At 38.0% G+C, this 17,500-nt stretch overlaps 1 protein-coding gene across 1 annotated transcript in view; it reads right to left on the bottom strand.

The window, feature by feature from the left end:
• The window catches only part of NPAS3 (neuronal PAS domain protein 3), a 1,128,724-nt gene that overhangs the window by 334,461 nt on the left and 776,763 nt on the right, over window positions 1–17,500 (bottom strand). Inside the window, exon 5 of the mRNA XM_027870104.1 lies at window positions 4,235–4,324. Coding sequence (XP_027725905.1) covers window positions 4,235–4,324 — 90 coding nt within the window. The remainder of the gene's footprint in view (window positions 1–4,234; window positions 4,325–17,500) is intronic.

Below are 17,500 nucleotides of genomic sequence, written 5' to 3'. Positions count from 1 at the left end.
TGCAAGGAAAACATCATTGACTTTGCCTGTATCTAGAGTTCTACCTGCTTACCTTTGAGAATGGTAAAGGCATTCTCTACTGGAAAGTCAAATCAGGTCTCCCAAGGAAAACTGTGGAATTTATGGTGTTGGTGAGATTGCCTGCATTAAATGATGGTGGTTCATGCGACCATTCTTATTTCTCAGATAAAAGACAGCACTGATGGAGGCAAATCAGCCCATCTTCGCCTAATTCTTAGCCTCACCTGCAGGGCTGTGGAATGGCTGGGCTGTCATTGCTTTTGGCAGTGGAGCACTGGGTGGGAATAGTGCTTCTTACCACGTGTGAAAACTTGGGCAAGTCACTTAGTAAACTAATATGCAGCTTCTTGTGTCTTCTTTGGGGTGGGGCTCCCTGGTTCCCTTGATTCTTTCTGGGGAATTTCACAAGATAGATTATTATTCACACTCGCAGTCAAGCTGAATCCACTTGTTTTCCTTTTCTTTCTCTCTTAGTCTGTCCTGTTTCTCCTAGTTGTCTCTAGTTAAGGTGAGAACCCTGATATTGCTCTGCAATAGCTGTGAATGCCACATCAGGGTGAAGTACCTTGGACAGAGTAGTTTGGTCCTCATGAATGCTAACTACAGTTGATGTCTGGGGATCTTCCCTTTAGATCAAGCCTTGCGCTGAGTCATGGCCCACAATGACAGAAATTACTCTTGTTTCTAATCTGCAATCTACTTATTAGAAGTTAGTTTAAATATATAGCTACAGCTATACAGATATGGATATATATGTATGACATGCATATATTTTATATACATATAAACACACACATTTATATTTCATATGTGTATATATGTATCGATATATACATACATACATATATATTACAATGTTAAAAGGGTAGCAAAGTGGTTTCCAACATCATCAGAGTCAATTTCATTGACATCGTCATAGTGGGACCAGCTCTGGGAATACTTTAACGAAAATGACTGTCATGAACATTTCTTAGACATTAGCAGCTGTTGCTCTGGCCCAACAGAGTGTAAGAGAGAAAAACCAATTTGGCAGCGTTTGCAGTAATGTAACAAAGCATGACTCAATGGATCTTTTCCCCATCCTTTCCTAGGCATATGGATTTTAAAAACCTGTATACCTCTAAACACTTCAGAAAAAAACAAGAAATTAGGAAAAGATAAAACTGGTGGTTTAAAATGATAGTTGCAATAACATATAACAACTTGCCAATCTGTCCTATTATTCTACAGAATCCGTGTAGGGTCTGTCTTCAACATCTGAATTTGCCACTCGAACTAACAGCATCATTTACAAAGGAGAGGACTGTTCATATCTGCCAATCCTTCTTGGTTCCACATGAGTGTCAGGAATTCAACAAACTACTGTCTCTTCCTCCTCTAATAATTTTCAAAAAAATATTGATGAGAATGGAATTAAGGAGAGATTGCTAAGACATTTGGGATGATTCCTCAAAAAAGAAAAGATGCTTTATGAAGCCTAACTGAGATCTGCTGGAGTAGCATTTCCTTTAATTTCATTGATGAACCCCTAAGAGCCCTGAAGTGGTCACTGAAAAGATATGAGGGGTATTTCTCAATTACTTAATTAGGATTCCAATTTTTCTCTAAGCTTTTATTTTATTATATTCAAATAGCTAACATTTACATATTGCTTTAAGATTAACAAGATATTTTACATACATTACTTCATCGATCTATCCCCAAATCTTTGTTTAGGATTTCTTCCCCCTAGCCCACAGCATTAGTATCTGAGACTTAACATATTCATCTAATATTCATATGACCTCAATCTTCTCTTTGATTTTTGTGCCCCAGATATCCTGATGATCATATATGTAAAGAAGCCCCAGAAGGTAGTATAGACCTTTTTGCTGCTTTACATTTCCCTGTTCTATCCGCTTAATGCTGCCTAATAAAAACTGATGCTCTACTTTTTGTCTTTACCTGTTCATTTGACAGTTTCCACCAAAGATTCTGAATGTGGCTCAAACCAATGAAGGCAACACAGTACATGCAGTCTATATTTTCCTGGACAGTCATCTACTTTCAGGAGCAATATCCAGAAACATGTTTTATCTAAAGAGTAGGATTGCCTATGCAGGAGATGCCAAATACTGTAACATGTCCACATAACTATTTTATTTAGCAGAAGTTCAACAATTTGACACAGATTTAGGGTAAATATAGACCCGATGACTATGGTTGAAAAGCAATGGAATAAAATGCTTTTAAGGAGAAACTAGCACAGGGTTAAAGCCAAATTTTTCTTGAACAGATGATATTTCAGATGGCCACACTATTCCAGATGCATCAATTTCCTCGAAAATCCAATCCATATATGTGCATATGCTGTGCTGGCAGGAGGACTGACTGAAATGGCCAAAACCCAAGAGCTAATATTCTTTTGGCCAGAATAATGCAATTATTATTTTCCTAGCTATCAGTCTAAGCATACAGAGCCATCTGTTATGCAAAGCAAACATACACATCTCAATTACAGAAAATGCAGTTGCCTTGACAGAATTTGGATTACACCACTAACCAGGGCTGTAAAATTTGTTTTAAGCGACTGTATAATGGATGCCTTTCAGGAGTTCCATAATTAGCATTTACCTGCTTAAGCTAATTATTCATCCTTCTTCTTTACTGGCTTATTAAACTTTGTTGGATACTATGCATAAAACAGATTAATAGAAGCGTAATATAATCATAAACACCCCAGTTCTGGAGGTTGACAGTGTTAGCAAGATGGTGGCGCACCAGTTCAAAATTGGAGAGCCTTGATACTGAGTCCCAAACAGATTAGGGCAAGGATTAAAGCCTATTACAAAACTAGGGGCTTTAATGAGATACAAGAATACTAATATTGAGTTAACAATAGCTCAGTTTCTATTTCTATGGTTTGGCTTGCTAAATCCTGAAGAAAATGCCATAATGTATATAATACAGGCATGAGTTAAAAAGATTCATCCTGATTCTTACCAGATCACAACTTCCCTCCTCCTACCTCACCTCCCACTCAAATATCAAATATCCTTCTTCATTATTTTGGTATGTCTTTCTTGATATATCTATTACACAGCAAATTCCCTGGCAACCAAGAGGTTCCAACTGCACTGGTAACCTCCTTAAAAATGGTGCCAACTTTCAGGAGCAATGAGTCCAGGGGTGGGCCACTGTTTAAGAAGAGAGAGACAAATCATATCTCCTTCTCCATCTCCACGGGGCAAAGGGGTTAGAAGGAGATGATCCAACTTGGCAGATCATTACACAAACCTGCACGTATGTGTGTGCACATGTTTGCACATACACACATCCTTTTCCCCTTTGGCTGTGACTCCACTCTGCCAAGAATCAAAACGAAAAGGGCCAAATTCAGCCAATCACCCTGACATTTCCAAGTATCCAGATGTTGGGCATTGCAATAGATAAAACATCCAGATAATTAGCTTAATTTTTCACTTTTTGTTAGGACATTTTGGCATTCTGTTAACACAGCCTGTACTCCTCACTTAAATCATACTAAATTTCAACTTTTTCATGACAAAAGATTAAGAAGAGGCAATGTACAGGGGCTCCCCCTCCCCCTGCTGTGCTGCCCCCACTATTTCCTTTTCTTTTAACCTCTGACAAACATGGGTTAGTAATTAAACAGCAAAAACAAAATGAATAACTATCTTATTTTATCAAATTGTCTTTCAGCATTAAGGAACATTTGCAAAGGCAGCAAAATATGTCCTTGCTGAAACCCTCCCCACAACACATTTTAATGGTCTCTTTCAGCATTTCTTGACTCCAAATGACTCTCTGTCATTGTGTCAGCTCCCAGGATAATGCAGGGTACTCCATAAACATCCAGTAATAGGACACCAGGGAAGCACTATTAGTGTGTCCCTCTCCTACTGGGCACAGAGGTTTCAAAGTTCAAAACAACTGAGGGAAGAAACTCCATTTGTTCTCAATAAATTAATAATGATTCTTTGGGGTGGGGGGAATGTGGGGGGGGGGAAGTTTTCAAGCCCAAGTTTATCTCAGAACAGTCAGTACAGACACCCCTGCTTCTCAATGAGCACGCAAGAAGAGTTGGGAGATGCAATTAAATAATACATTTGATAATTCATGCAAAGCAGAATTTTCCTTGAAGAATGAAAAAAGCCTAAGAGTGATGCCATTCACACAATCACCTTTCAGAAGCTATTTTTGTTTTACTTACTTGGGAAAGGCCTAGGTAGATGGAGACAGTTTCTGAAATGTACAAAAATTTTCCTTCTTGATTTAGTGCAAATACGAATCCATCCAGGGACTGCAGAAGAAGAAGAAAGAAAGAAAGACAGATATAAATTGACTGATATTTAGTAAAGGGTCGTATTGGTTGCAGACTAAGACAAAAGCAAGACAGGCCGATTTCAGAGCATTGCTTTCTTTGCTCAGTAACTGTTCGTATTTGGTATCCCCTCACATCTTTTTGGCATTGTATGAAATGTGAAGGAATAAAATGCCTGAATTTACTGTAAAAATTCTTTTATTGGGGGGGGCTGGGAGGGGCTCCTTACATCTCTGCCATGTTGATCATGAGATATTTCACAATGTATAAAAGTGAGAAATTCCAGATGCTATGAAATACTTCTCTTGGATTTTGGGATTTCAATTGTTACTCAGATGAAAATAGCCACACTCTGTTAGTCAACTTTAAGAGGAATAGAAATTGTCATAAAGGAAGTCTTGAGTAAATGGAAAAAAAAAGAAAATAACTAAATAAATGGATGACTATATGTAGAGAATGTTAAATGTCCACTTGAGCCACTTTGCATCTCAACAATTTGTTAATTAATAGAAGGTTATATGCCATTTTCTCCATGTTTCTATGGTGCAATAACTAACAAACCAAGTCATCAGATTAAGGACCAATGTGTTGATGGGTGGCTCCATTACAATCTCACCAGCGTTATTCTTTACATGTAAAACTCTACATTAAGGTTGAGATCTAGTTTTCATTACCACTCCTTAAATGGGAATGGGAGTAGGGGTGGGAGTGGGAGTAGGGGAAGGGAGAGATACCACACATTAATCCGTAAGTCCTGAAACCTCACTGCAGTTTCCAAATGAAGGGCTGCATTTTCAATTTGATGAATGGTATAAATCACTGTGGACTCAGATGGGAATACACCACTAAAATTGAGAATAAACTTGCTTTAAATTCTTGCACTGCAAGTAGGGGGTGTTTTATGCTCTGAATCACTTCTGCACCCCTCATTTTGTGTTATTTATCTAACAAGGTGCCATAAAGGTGAACACGCTCTACTTTGCCATGGGAAAACAATAATTATGAAGTTACAAAGATTGGTAATATTATTAGAGGTTGTGAATCTGAAAATATTTGGAATACCACATTGGCTGGAAGAGACATGGAAACCCACATCTAGTGAGATCAAAAGGATTTTTTTAGTAAGGGGAAGATGACAGAAGTATATGCAAAATCAGAAAGAAATATACTGTCCCCTAAATCCCTGTCATAATTTTAGCCTCTTTAAAATATTGAATGGTATTTTCTGAGCAGTTTTATTGTTTTGCTTCCTCCACTTCCTGATTAATTTCTGCCCCTGATGCTGGTCCCCACCTCTGGTTTACTAGTTGGGAGAAACAATTTCAAGTCTGCATTTGGGGGTGAGAAGTACAAAAGAATAAGCCGCACGAAGACCAATTACTTGGCAAAGCGTTTAAAAACAAAGACTCCCTAGTTTATATTTATAAAGTTATAAAATACAAATCTACCTAGAGTTTCCTTGTTACAACATCTGTACTGTTAAAACAGCTTAAAACTTCTTAGAAAAAAAATCATTCTTTTCAAATGATTAGCATGTGTGGTAGACTGGAAAGTGTGCTGATTGGAAGCAGAGGGCCTGGGTTCAAAATCTACCTTGACTGATTACTATGTATATGACTTTGGACAAGTTGCTTAATTTCACTAGGCTTCAGTTTCCTCCCCTGTAGAATGAGGGTGTTAGACTTGAATGCTTTTGAGGTACCTTTCAACTCTGCATCTATGATTCTATGATTCTATGTATCAAATCGAAAATCAATAATTGGAGCTAAATCCAGGACATGATAATGATATAATCCATATGTACTCATACTTCTAAGGTCCAAGTGAAGAAGGCTTGGCTTTCTTGCATTAAAAAAGATCTGCTGTAGAAGTCTTGGGCAACAGAGACAGAAAAAGGAATATCAGGAAGCAGAACATCAGAATCTATTAAAAGGAAGCCGTTTAAAAACCTTGTTTTAGCAGCAAACAAACAAAACAACAACAATAACAACAAAGCAGGCTTAGACACAGGTTCTAATTTCCTGGGGAGATTTCAGTGAAGCTGTGTCCACATTGTACAAAAATATTCCATCATCTAAAGTCGATAAGTTTGGTGAAAAGGTGGGTCACAGATTGTTCAGATATTACATAGACTGCTTGACTGGATTTTTCCCATTTTAAATGAATAAAAAATTTATTGTCGTTATTCGGTCATTTTTCAGTTGTGTCCAAGTCTCTGTTACCCCACTTGGCGTTTTCTCGGCAGAGATACTGGAGTGATTTGTCATTTCCTTCTCCAACTCATTTTACAGATGAGGAAACTGAGGCAAACAGAGTTAAGTGACTTGCCCAGGGTCACACAGGTGGCATCTTACCGACAAGCAGCATCTTGAATTTCTATATCTCAAGTTTGAGTACCTTCGAAATAATAATGATAATGATAATAATCATAATCATTAAATTATGTGTCTACTTCTATTAATAAGTTTTTATTTACATAAAGCTTTAAGAGGTACAAAATACTTTACAAATACCTCTCACATCTGATCCTCCCAAATACCCTGGTAGGTAGGTACTATTATTATATCCATTTTACAGATGAGGGAACTGAGGCAAATAGAGGTTAAGTGACTTGCCCAGGGTCACACGGTTAATAAGCGTCTGAGGCAAGATCCACAGTTAGGTCTTCTTGACTCCAGGCCCAGTGCTCTAATCACTGTGCTACTTAGCTTAATAGCTCTAAAGGAAGAGTTGATGGGCTCACGAATTTAGAGGAAGAAGTAACCTTAGAAGTCTTGTCTGACCTCTTCATTTTATACGTGAAACGAAGCCCAGAGAGGCTAAGCGATTTGCCCCAAATTATACAGGTAGTAAGTGGCAGAGTCAGCATTTGAACTCAGTCCCTCTGACTTCAGATGCTGTTTCCACTAAGCCACGCTGCTCACACTGTCACGTGTTTTCTCTATTGTGGAAATAAGCATTACTATAATTACCGTCACCCCCACCCCCAACCCTATGCCAGATTTTTTGGGGGGAGGGGCAAAATATGTTAGGTAGATCCTGGGAGAAGTTCCAGAATGCCTTCAAAGCTGGTTAGAATTTGGATGTCTGTGATCTCAAGAGGGTAGGTAGGGGGAGAAAATATTTTCATCAGTTAGACTCAGGAACCAAGTGTGATTAATCTGAACATTCTGTGGCATTAATTTTTTTTTTGATTTGAGAAAGCCATTATGTACTGTGCTGTTTCAATCACTGCAGGCTACTTTTTAATTTTTTTAAAACTGCCCACTGTTTTCAACAGGCGCCAATTAAGATTCTGAGGTCAAAGGGTTAATTACATCTTCTTACCCACTATGTAGAATTTTCTGATTATTATCCAAGGTTGGATTAAGATGAAAAAGAACCAACACAAATGTTAATGCTAGTCCCTCCTCCAGAAGATTTATTATAATACCATGCTGAAATCTATATGCTTTCCTCAAAGCAGTTAGAGAACAAAAAATCTTAGCAGAAACGGTAAAACAGACTTTTAAAGGCATACAGTAGCTGATTTATCAAAACAGTTTTCTTCTTATTAAAAAACAGTCCTAAGCTATTCAGAGAGGGCTGATAGATGTCCTTTGTCCCATCCCAGTTAAGAGTATGTGGTGTCCACGGTGGAAATGAGGTTGAGATGTAGACATCATTGGCTATGAGACCTCCGGATAATAATGCCAGTAATTACAATTTTATCCCCTGACATTAGTGTAACATACAAAATGTAAGGTAACAGTTCTTAACCTCCCCTCTCCGTCCTGTTCCGCCCCCCCACCCCACAACAGCTGAGTTCCTCTAACTGTATCTGTCAGACAAGGAGTTATTTCCTCAAAGTCTATGAGACTTATTGTACCATTATGATTAAAGGTATGCTGATGTTCAATGCATTGCTTAATGCATTGTGCCAAATGACTTGTATTTATCAGAGTTTTGACCCAGCTATTTTTATATATTCCTTACAGCCAAATTTCACACAGTGAAATTTTACTCTGGTGCCCGTAAAGGGGGAAGGACCCCCATCTGTTGAACTATCCCTAAAATCCCCTAATTCTTTCTAGTGTATTCCAACGCAGGGGAAAAAAAATCCTGTTACTGTGACCTAACTCCAGTTAGAGTGAAGAATTACCAGTAGGCTAGGTTATTTTAATGACAGATTATTTTAAACTAAGCCTTCACCATCTGTTCCACCCCCTAATTATGAATGCAAAAAGAACATATTTCACAATTACATCAGTAAAAAGTAAGATATACGTGATTTAAATGCATGCATGTGTTCTTTGTCCAATGCACCATGCATCTGTGATGTTCTTCTTATAATTTAGCCTCATAGTTGTCAGGGATTCGGGGGAGTGGGGGGAGGGAATGCCCATACATGATAAAGTAGATTCACTGATATACTCAACTTTTTCCCTGGCAAACACATCTTCTTAATTAGAGTTTTTCACTGTTATGACATAATGATATTATGACAAGAGCTGAGCATTAATTTGAGGATGGTGTCTATCATCCAGCAGATATGCAGTATTAGATAACTGTTACAACAGTTTTTGCTATCATTAAGGCAAGGCAGTATGGCATAGTGGATAGAGGTCCAGTCTTGGAGCCAGGAAGTCATGGGTTCAACTCCTGCCTTGGGGACATACTATAGCTATGTGGCCATGGGCATATTACTTAACCTTTTAATGTTTCTAGGAAACTCTTTAAGTCTAGAACCTACAGAGGAGATGTCTATCTATATCAATAGAGGGAATTTACATACTGGGAGTCCTCCCATGCTGATGAAATCAGAAGTCCAAAACAACAACAAAAATAGAAGTATTGTCCAAAAAGGGCAGCTAGGTGGAGCAGTGGATAGAATGCCATGCCTATAGTCCGAAAGATTCTTCTTCATGAGTTCAAATCTGGCCAATGACACTTACTGCCTGTGTGACCCTGGACAAGTCACTTAGCCCTGTTTGCCTCAGTTTCCTCATCTATAAAATGAGCTGGAGAAGGAAATGGTCAATCACTCCAGTATCTTTGCCAAGAAAACCCCAAATGGGGTCATAAAGAGTTGATGTGACTGAACAAACAACATGATATAAAAATCCTTCTAGCCACCTTAGCAAAAGATTTTCATCAGAAATACACAACATTCAGACAGCTCCCTTGGGTTTTATTAAAAAAAATAGGGCTTGGGAATGAGGGAAGGGAATAAGCATTTAGTTACTATGTGAAAATAGCTTTATAATCATGATTTCATTTTATCATGCCTTAATCACTGAATACCACAGCATTATATGGTACTACTATGTGGAATTAGATCATACTCTACCCACTGTGCAACCTAGCTGCCTCTAACCCAAGCCTGACAAACACAAAACATCACTCGTCTGTGCACAAAGGTATTCATTTCATGACATTGTTTCTACAACAGATAAAACAGGTGAGGCTAGAGAGAGAGGAGTTCCATGGGTTTCATGAGGATGAACTATAGCAGTCCTTTTCGAGACCCCATTGTGTTACCATGTATATCCCATTGTAGCTTTTAGGAGGTGATGGTAGGCCACTAATACAAGTCTGCACTCCTGGCAACTTCAAGGAGATATTGGCCTTCGCAAGGAGCTAGGGACTGGACCCTAAATGGGTTGGCTTGGAGTTGGGGTTCCCAAATTATGTTTCTAAATTCTAGGCTTTAACAGTCAAATAATGTGCAAAAATGAAAGCTACATTTATGGAAATAAGAATCCAAAAAGAGTGTATTTTTCTTAAAGTAGGTAAGAGCTGACATCAAAAAGGTTTGGGCTTTTATTTAACTCTTAGGAATCTGTAAAAGCATTCTGTTTCCCATGTCACTTTCCTTCCCTGCCTAGTGAGCCAAGTATACAAAGGATGGTAATTTCTTACCTTAATGCACAAACAGCTACCTGAAAATATTGACCAAGGTTGGGGTTCTATGGAGCAAACCCTGCCTAATCACATAACCAAACTGCTCTAACTTGGATTCACAGATCCTACTTTCCCATTAATAAAGAATGATGACTCTTATTAGGAACCTAAAGTAGAGAACTATAACAATCTCAAGTCATCTTTCACTGTTTCAAAACAAACAAAAAACAATGGAATGCCAATTTCCTTATGGCAAAATCAGGAGGGCAGAGATAGACAGAAATGCATTCTATTCTTGAATAAGGGGCTTAAATGGTAGGGATGATGGTAAGATAGTGAAATGTGAAAATGGCTAAAAACCACACCAAATTAAGATGCCTGCTTTCTGAGCAAGCGAATCTGGGTGTGCATTTTATTCATTAAAATTCCATGTTGCAGGAGTGTGTACCAAAGTGTTGACCTTTCTTCTCTGGGATGCTAGTTCAACAGAGTCTCGAGTGATGTGTATTTTCTGGTTTTAGCATCATATCAAATGGACAACAGATTCCGCTATAAAGACACTTCATGCCATGTGGCTTAATCATACATTTCTTTGCTCAACCAGGATCGCTGTATAGTTTCTTCCTTTTGGGAATATATGACCAAGGACATACAAACTAATACTGCTTCAGGTAGCAAATATTCTCACTTTGCTTGGCATGAGATAGAGGAACAAAAAATACAGCTGACAAGACCACAGGTTAATATATAGACATATATCATCATCAAAATGGATGTCCGATTCTCTGTGACTCCATCTGGGGTTTTCTTGGCAGTGAAAGTGGAGTGGCTTGCCATTTCCTTCTCTAGCTCATTTTACAAATGAGGAAACTGAGGCAAACAGGGTTAAGTGAATTTCCCAGGGTCACACAGCTAGTAAGTGCCTGAGGCCAGATTTAAACCTAGGTCAGGATCTGGCTCTAGACCTGGCACTCTATCCACTGTGCCATCGAGCAGCCCTGAGGCCCTATAGGCACATCAAACTCAACATATCCAAAACATAGCTCATTATCTTCAGCCCCTTTACATCCCCAAAACCTTCCCTCATCCTATATTTCCCATTGTTATTGAGGTCACCATCATCATCATTAAGGTCTGCAGCATTGGAGTTATTTTCTACATGTCTGTAAGTTCCTCCACTCTCCCTATAGCTCTCACATCCAATTAAATGCTGAGCTTTATGGATTTCACAATATCTCTTACATCTGTCTTCTTTTCTTCACATATATGGTCACCACTCAAGTTCAGGTGTTCAACTACTTCTACTCAGCAAGTTGTGAAACCTCAAAGTTATTCTCCCTGCTTCCAGTCTCTCCTTTCTCCTATCTGTCCTCTACATAGCTAAAAAATCTTATTTCCTAAAGCAAAAGTCTGATCATATCACTCCTCTGCTCAAGACATGAACTATTTCGTTATTTAAAGTCCTTCAAAATCGGGCTCCAATAGGCCTTTGCAAACATATTGTACATTTTCTCCTTTATACACTTTACATTCCAGGCAAACCGGTTTACTTAGTGTTCCCTGTACAAAATATTCCATCTCCCTTCTCCATCCATGCCTTTGTAAGAGCTGTTCCCCAGAAGAGCAATGTACTCCTTCATTCCTTCTGTCTTGTAAAGTATTTAGCTTCCTTCAGCACCTAGCTTGAGTGCTATCACCTACATGAGGTCTATTCCCCTTCCCAAGGAAATTACTATTTACTTTCCACATATTTTGCATGTACTTATCCATGTCCATATCCATGAACATATCCATGTCCATATTTTCTCCTCCAAGTAGAATATAAGTTCTTTGAAGGCAAGGACTTTTAAAATTTTTGTCTTGGATCCCTAATATCTAGCATAGTGCCTAGCATATAGTAAAAATGTTTATTGAATTGATTTATTCTGAATGTTTATCCTATATATTCTTATCCTTAATCTCTTGAGCTCTGAGTTTTCTATTAAGTGAACAGGCTTAAAGATGGCAGCTCTATATTTTTAGTATGTGCGATTCTCAGCCATGTACTCTGGCTAGCTCTTGCTGTCATTTAAGCTATTTGTAGGGAACAAAAACATACCACCCATAGCCTATTTGGATAAAGATTCTCTCTAAGCTATAAATGCCTTTAGAGAAGGAGTTATTTTTGGTATGTGCTACAAAATGCCTTCTATAGTACCGACTGTCCTCAAATTTTGACACTCTAACTCCTGTTATAAGAAAAAATTAAAATTAAATGAAACATTTGGAATTTACAAAATCAGTAAAAAAGGGAATTAATAATTAATTTTGATAGAACTTAAAGCCTTGAGGTTAAGAAATCTTCAGGCTGAGATGAAACAGATGTCAGATGGTTGCAACTGCTTGTGAAATAGAATACCATTCGATTTTGTTCATTTATTTGCATGGCAGGGAAAGGATCTAAGCTAGCCTATTTGTATAAAGATTTAGTCTAGGAAAGTTAGAGAAAACTTTGCTCCAGGGAAGATATAGCCATTTATAAGTACTAAAATATTTTTAGTCCTTGTTGGGTGATACTATAGTAGCAGAAGATGGAGGGTGAATTCTAGAATTCTGGACAAAATGGTAAGGGAGGACCACCACTCCCTTCAGGCATAACATTGTTGCTAGATGGCTATGCCAACCATACCACATGCTCAGCTATCACCTTGACCTCTCATCTTTGCCTAGTGATTCCAATTTAATCAATTGGGGAATTCTTTTTTATCCAGGAAAATGCTTACAATGATGTAATGGAAATCAGTAGAGAAATATGATTTGCTTTGTAGAAATTCACTTTATAGTGAATTTAGTGGCCAACATATATTACATAATGTGAAGGATATCTGTATTCATTGATAATGGCAGAAGTGATGCTGAGAAATAGGACAAATGAACCATGATGAAGTACATTAATGTTTACAGGAGAGAGGGTAATTCATTCTATCTCTCTATCTCAATCTATCTATCTATCTATCTATCTATCTATCTATCTATCTATCTATCTATCTATATTTTTGAGGCTGCATCTTCCTATCTTATGCAGTTAGGTGATACAGTGGATAGAGTGCCCACTCTGGAGTCAGGAAGACTCACTTCACATCTGGCAGATTGGGTTCACATCTGGCCTCTGACACTACCTGTGTGACCCTGAATAAGTCACTTAACCCTGCTTGCTTCAGTTTCCTCATCTGTAAACATGAGCTAGAGAAGGAAGTGGCAAAATACTCCAGTATCTTTGCCAAGAAAAATCCAACTGGGGTCGCCAAGAGCTGGACAAGAGTAAAAAACAACTTTTTATTTTACCCAGTCTGGAAGTGCAGTGGCCACTCATGGACCTGATCCCAAACTGGAAGTCTCAACTTGCTCTATTTTTACCACCTAGGTCAGTTCACCCTTTTTTAGGTAGCTTAGTGGCCCTCTACATCTGGGGGCTATTGGCACTGAACTTAGTGGAGACACCTAATCAGCTTTAGCCTGACTCAAGCTATCCACCATACTCATCCTCTCCAGCAACAGGGAACTATAGGCATGTTCCACCTAGAGTGACTTTAAAGGCATGCTTTTTCCAAGAAAATAAAAACAAAAACAAAACCAAAAGTTTTGCTCATCTATTCCTACAGATAAAGAGTTTGTAGAATAAAAAGTAACAAAGATTAAAGAACCCTGTAATGAATTTAGCACATTAAAAGACCATTTAAAGAACTGAGATATTTATCTGATGCATTCATATGAGTTTCCATTCTGAAAACTATTAGTATATCTAGGGGAAAATGTTTTTGGTTTTTTTTTTAAATCTGTGGACAGAAGAAACTGATTGTTACAAATGTGGTTTAGAAATTCTAGCTCAGGGTAATGACTGGGCCAAGAAAATTCTCAATTTTCATTTAAAGAAATGACTGTGACTCTGTTCTTTATTTCCTGTTTTATCTAGAATTCCCCTAATTAATAACTAATTTTTCCTGAATCCATATGAAGCTATAAGTAACATAGACCTATAGTGGAAAATAACATTTAATTTCAGAAATCCACAAAGCCAGAGATTTTTTTTTTAATTTCTCTCCCAAGTAATTGCTCTGTTCTTTTGTGGTCTACATTTGTAATGTTGATATCTCTATATTGGTTTTCTGTGTATTCCAAGTGCTTTGAGGCTGCCTTGCTTCACTGCCTTAGCTTCAGAGCTTATTCCATACAAAGCAGGGATGCACATTTCTATGAAAATCAATTATTCTGATGGAATCTGAGGACTGGTCCTGAATGATTTCAGAATAAACAACTCAGTTTACCACCAGAAAATACTGCTGCTCTGATGACCTTCTACTTTTATTTCTTGACCAGATGAGGGGTCCAGGTAAGAAGACCCTATATAGATAAGTTGTCAACAGAACTCTATTCCCATTCTAGGATCTGAGGCAATATTAGCTATGACTTTCTCTCAACCTCATTCTTCCTCCCACTCTCCTCCATGATTAATTACTGAATTCCTGTGGTAAAGAAGACTAAATTCTTCAGTCTGATACCATATCAACTTCTCCTTCTTTTTTTTTTTTTTTAGTCTAGACCAATGGTTTCATTCGTAGAGGGAATGAAACTTCCTTTACCAATAATAGATTGGTACCCACTGTGTAATTTATAGCCTTAGAGAGTTGCCTGGGGGCACTGAGAGGCTAAATCCCATAGCCAAGATATGTCAGAGGCAAGAGTTGAACCCAAGTCAGCTTTCTATCCTCCACTGTGCCAGCTTTACCACACAACCCAATGGCATTAACCCAAACATTGTGCTCTAATGCTGTAAGACAACTTCATTTAAGAAATAGATGGTAAATGACAACCTATCCTGTGAATTTTTTTTTAACTACGAAAGAGATAAACACAACAATGAATAAAGTATATGTTAAATAAATTCTTGAGTTTAAAGAACTAACTCGTGGCCTTGCATCTTATTGGCCTCGATTCATATTGGCATAGGCCCTGGTCTACTTTAGCTTAGAGAAAGGCTAAAATACCTATCTAGAGTATATAGTGTCTCCAATTACAGATTTTATAGAAGGGAAGCAGTGAGCAGAGGGAGAACAAGGTGTTGGCAATCTCTACTCCCTAGCTGAAGTTTTTTTTTTTTTCCTTCATTTTTAAAGTAGCTCTATTAAAGGAAACCTCCCTAGCTCACCCTTACTGCTACTGCAGTTGTAATAACTCCTGCTGGGTAGTTCAGCCATCTTCCATTGCCATTACCAGGTTGGGAATGACCTTTTTAAGTCTTAGCTTTACAGCATACAAAGATACTGTAAACAAAATCTAAGTAAGATTGAAGAGGTGCCATAGGACATAAAGTACCATTAAAGTAGGGAATGCAAGTGATAATAGAAGTGCAAAGAAACACTAAAATCATTTTGTTGAATGTAAAATTAGAACTGCTCAGGGTGGTCTGAAGTAGGTAAAGAACTTAGGTAAACTCCTAAAGGCTTTGCTACACTCACATCTTGCTGGGCAACTAAATCATATGGCAATATAATGTCAGTTTCCAGTATTTGGGGTTTCAGTTTTTAAAAATTTTACTACCAATTCTTTCCTCCCTCATTCCCTTCCTCTTTTCCTCTGATCCTTCCTCTATTTTCTCCATCTTTGTTTCTTTCTTCCTCCCTCCCTCCTTCACTTCCTTTACTCCCTTCCTTCCTTCATTCTCTCCTTCCTGGATGTCAATTATTTTTTTAAAATTTATTTATTTTTAGTTTTCAACTTTCACTTCCATAAGATTTTGAGTTCCAAATTTTCTCCCCATCCTTCCCCTCCCCCCACCCAAAGATGGCATGCAACTTGATATAGGCTCTACATATACTTTCATATTAAACCTATTTTCACATTAGTCATGTTGTAAAGCAGAATTAGAAGCAATGAGAGAAACCACGAGAAAAAAAAGAAACAAAAAACGAGAGAGAGAACAAATAGTATGCTTCAATTTGCATTCAGACTCCATAGTTCTTTTTCTGGATGTGGATAGCATTTTCCATCATGAATCTGTCGGGGTTGTCTTAGATCCTTGCATTGCTAAGAAGAGATAAGTCTATCAAAGTTAGTCATTGGATGTCAATTCTTAAGCAGCTGGTCACTATGGCACCTTGAAATTTCATCATGATACCTAGTGCAACCAGCTATAATTATATGATTGCAAACTGTAACCCCGGAGTTGAATCTTCCATGTTAAATTACATGCATTAAATTCCTCGCTGAACATCTGGGGTCATATCTTTCCAGAGCACATTGGGTCTGACTTCTGATGTAAGTAGGAGAGGAAAAAGGGAAAACTGTCCATCAGTCAGTCAGTCATTAGTTACCAGCAGGCTGTTCCACTATCCTTCCTCCCTTTGCTACTGTCTTATACTAAGTACAGAATGAAATAATACTCTGGCTTGCTCTGCACCTTGCTGCTCAGCCCCATGTAGCTCTAGGGTGAAAGGCAATGAAAAAAGATCATAGGATCACAAATTGTGGGAGCCTACATACAGAATAAAAATGAACCGTAGAGGCCAACTAATCTAACTTCTTTTTATAGTAAGGGATCTAAGTTCCAGACTTAAATGGTTTGCCTGAGGTCACATAGGTTCATAGAAGCATTTATTTAGATGAGAAGTTAAAGAGCATCTAGTTTACTCTCTTCATGTCACAGATGAGAAAACTGAAGTTTAGTGAATTAAATGACTCATCCAAGGTCATCCAGGTAGGGAAACAAGAGACAGGTTTTGAGACAGAAACGTTGTCCAAAGTCCTCTGACTCCACAGCCAGTGTGGAGTGGTACTACCGTACCATACTGCCTCCAGTGAGTATGTTCAAGTTTCTTCAGCATCACAAAAAGTCCATTAGAATCTTTAACTCACTTTGAGGGATTATCATCCAGCTTCTAGCCCCCTCCAAATAAAATCTTGTCTCTTTCTACTGCTTTCTGGAAAGAGGATCATCTCCCACTGGAGGAAAAATCCCAAAAGGGTGTGTGTGTGTTTGTGTTTAATTAGATTTTGAATCAGGTATACTGTGTCCCCAAATAGCCTTCAGCTTCTCCCATTGCTTTAAGAGCATACATGAAAAAAAAAATCAAAACATACTTGATCATTTGTAAGCATTTTTACAATGTGGCTTGTTTAATTAATCCAGATCCTAAATTTGGGGCTGACTCCCTGATCCAAAGAAAATTTGTCCAATCTTATATCGTTAAGGATGCTCAGTAGTGTTGCTTGAGTTAAAGAGCAGCAATGATTTCC

Source organism: Vombatus ursinus, unplaced genomic scaffold (assembly GCF_900497805.2).
Source record: "Vombatus ursinus unplaced genomic scaffold, bare-nosed wombat genome assembly UNPS02014794.1, whole genome shotgun sequence".
Taxonomy (NCBI): domain Eukaryota; kingdom Metazoa; phylum Chordata; class Mammalia; order Diprotodontia; family Vombatidae; genus Vombatus; species Vombatus ursinus.
Note: the sequence above shows the minus strand (reverse complement) of the source record. Positions and strands in the feature narration are given on the sequence as shown.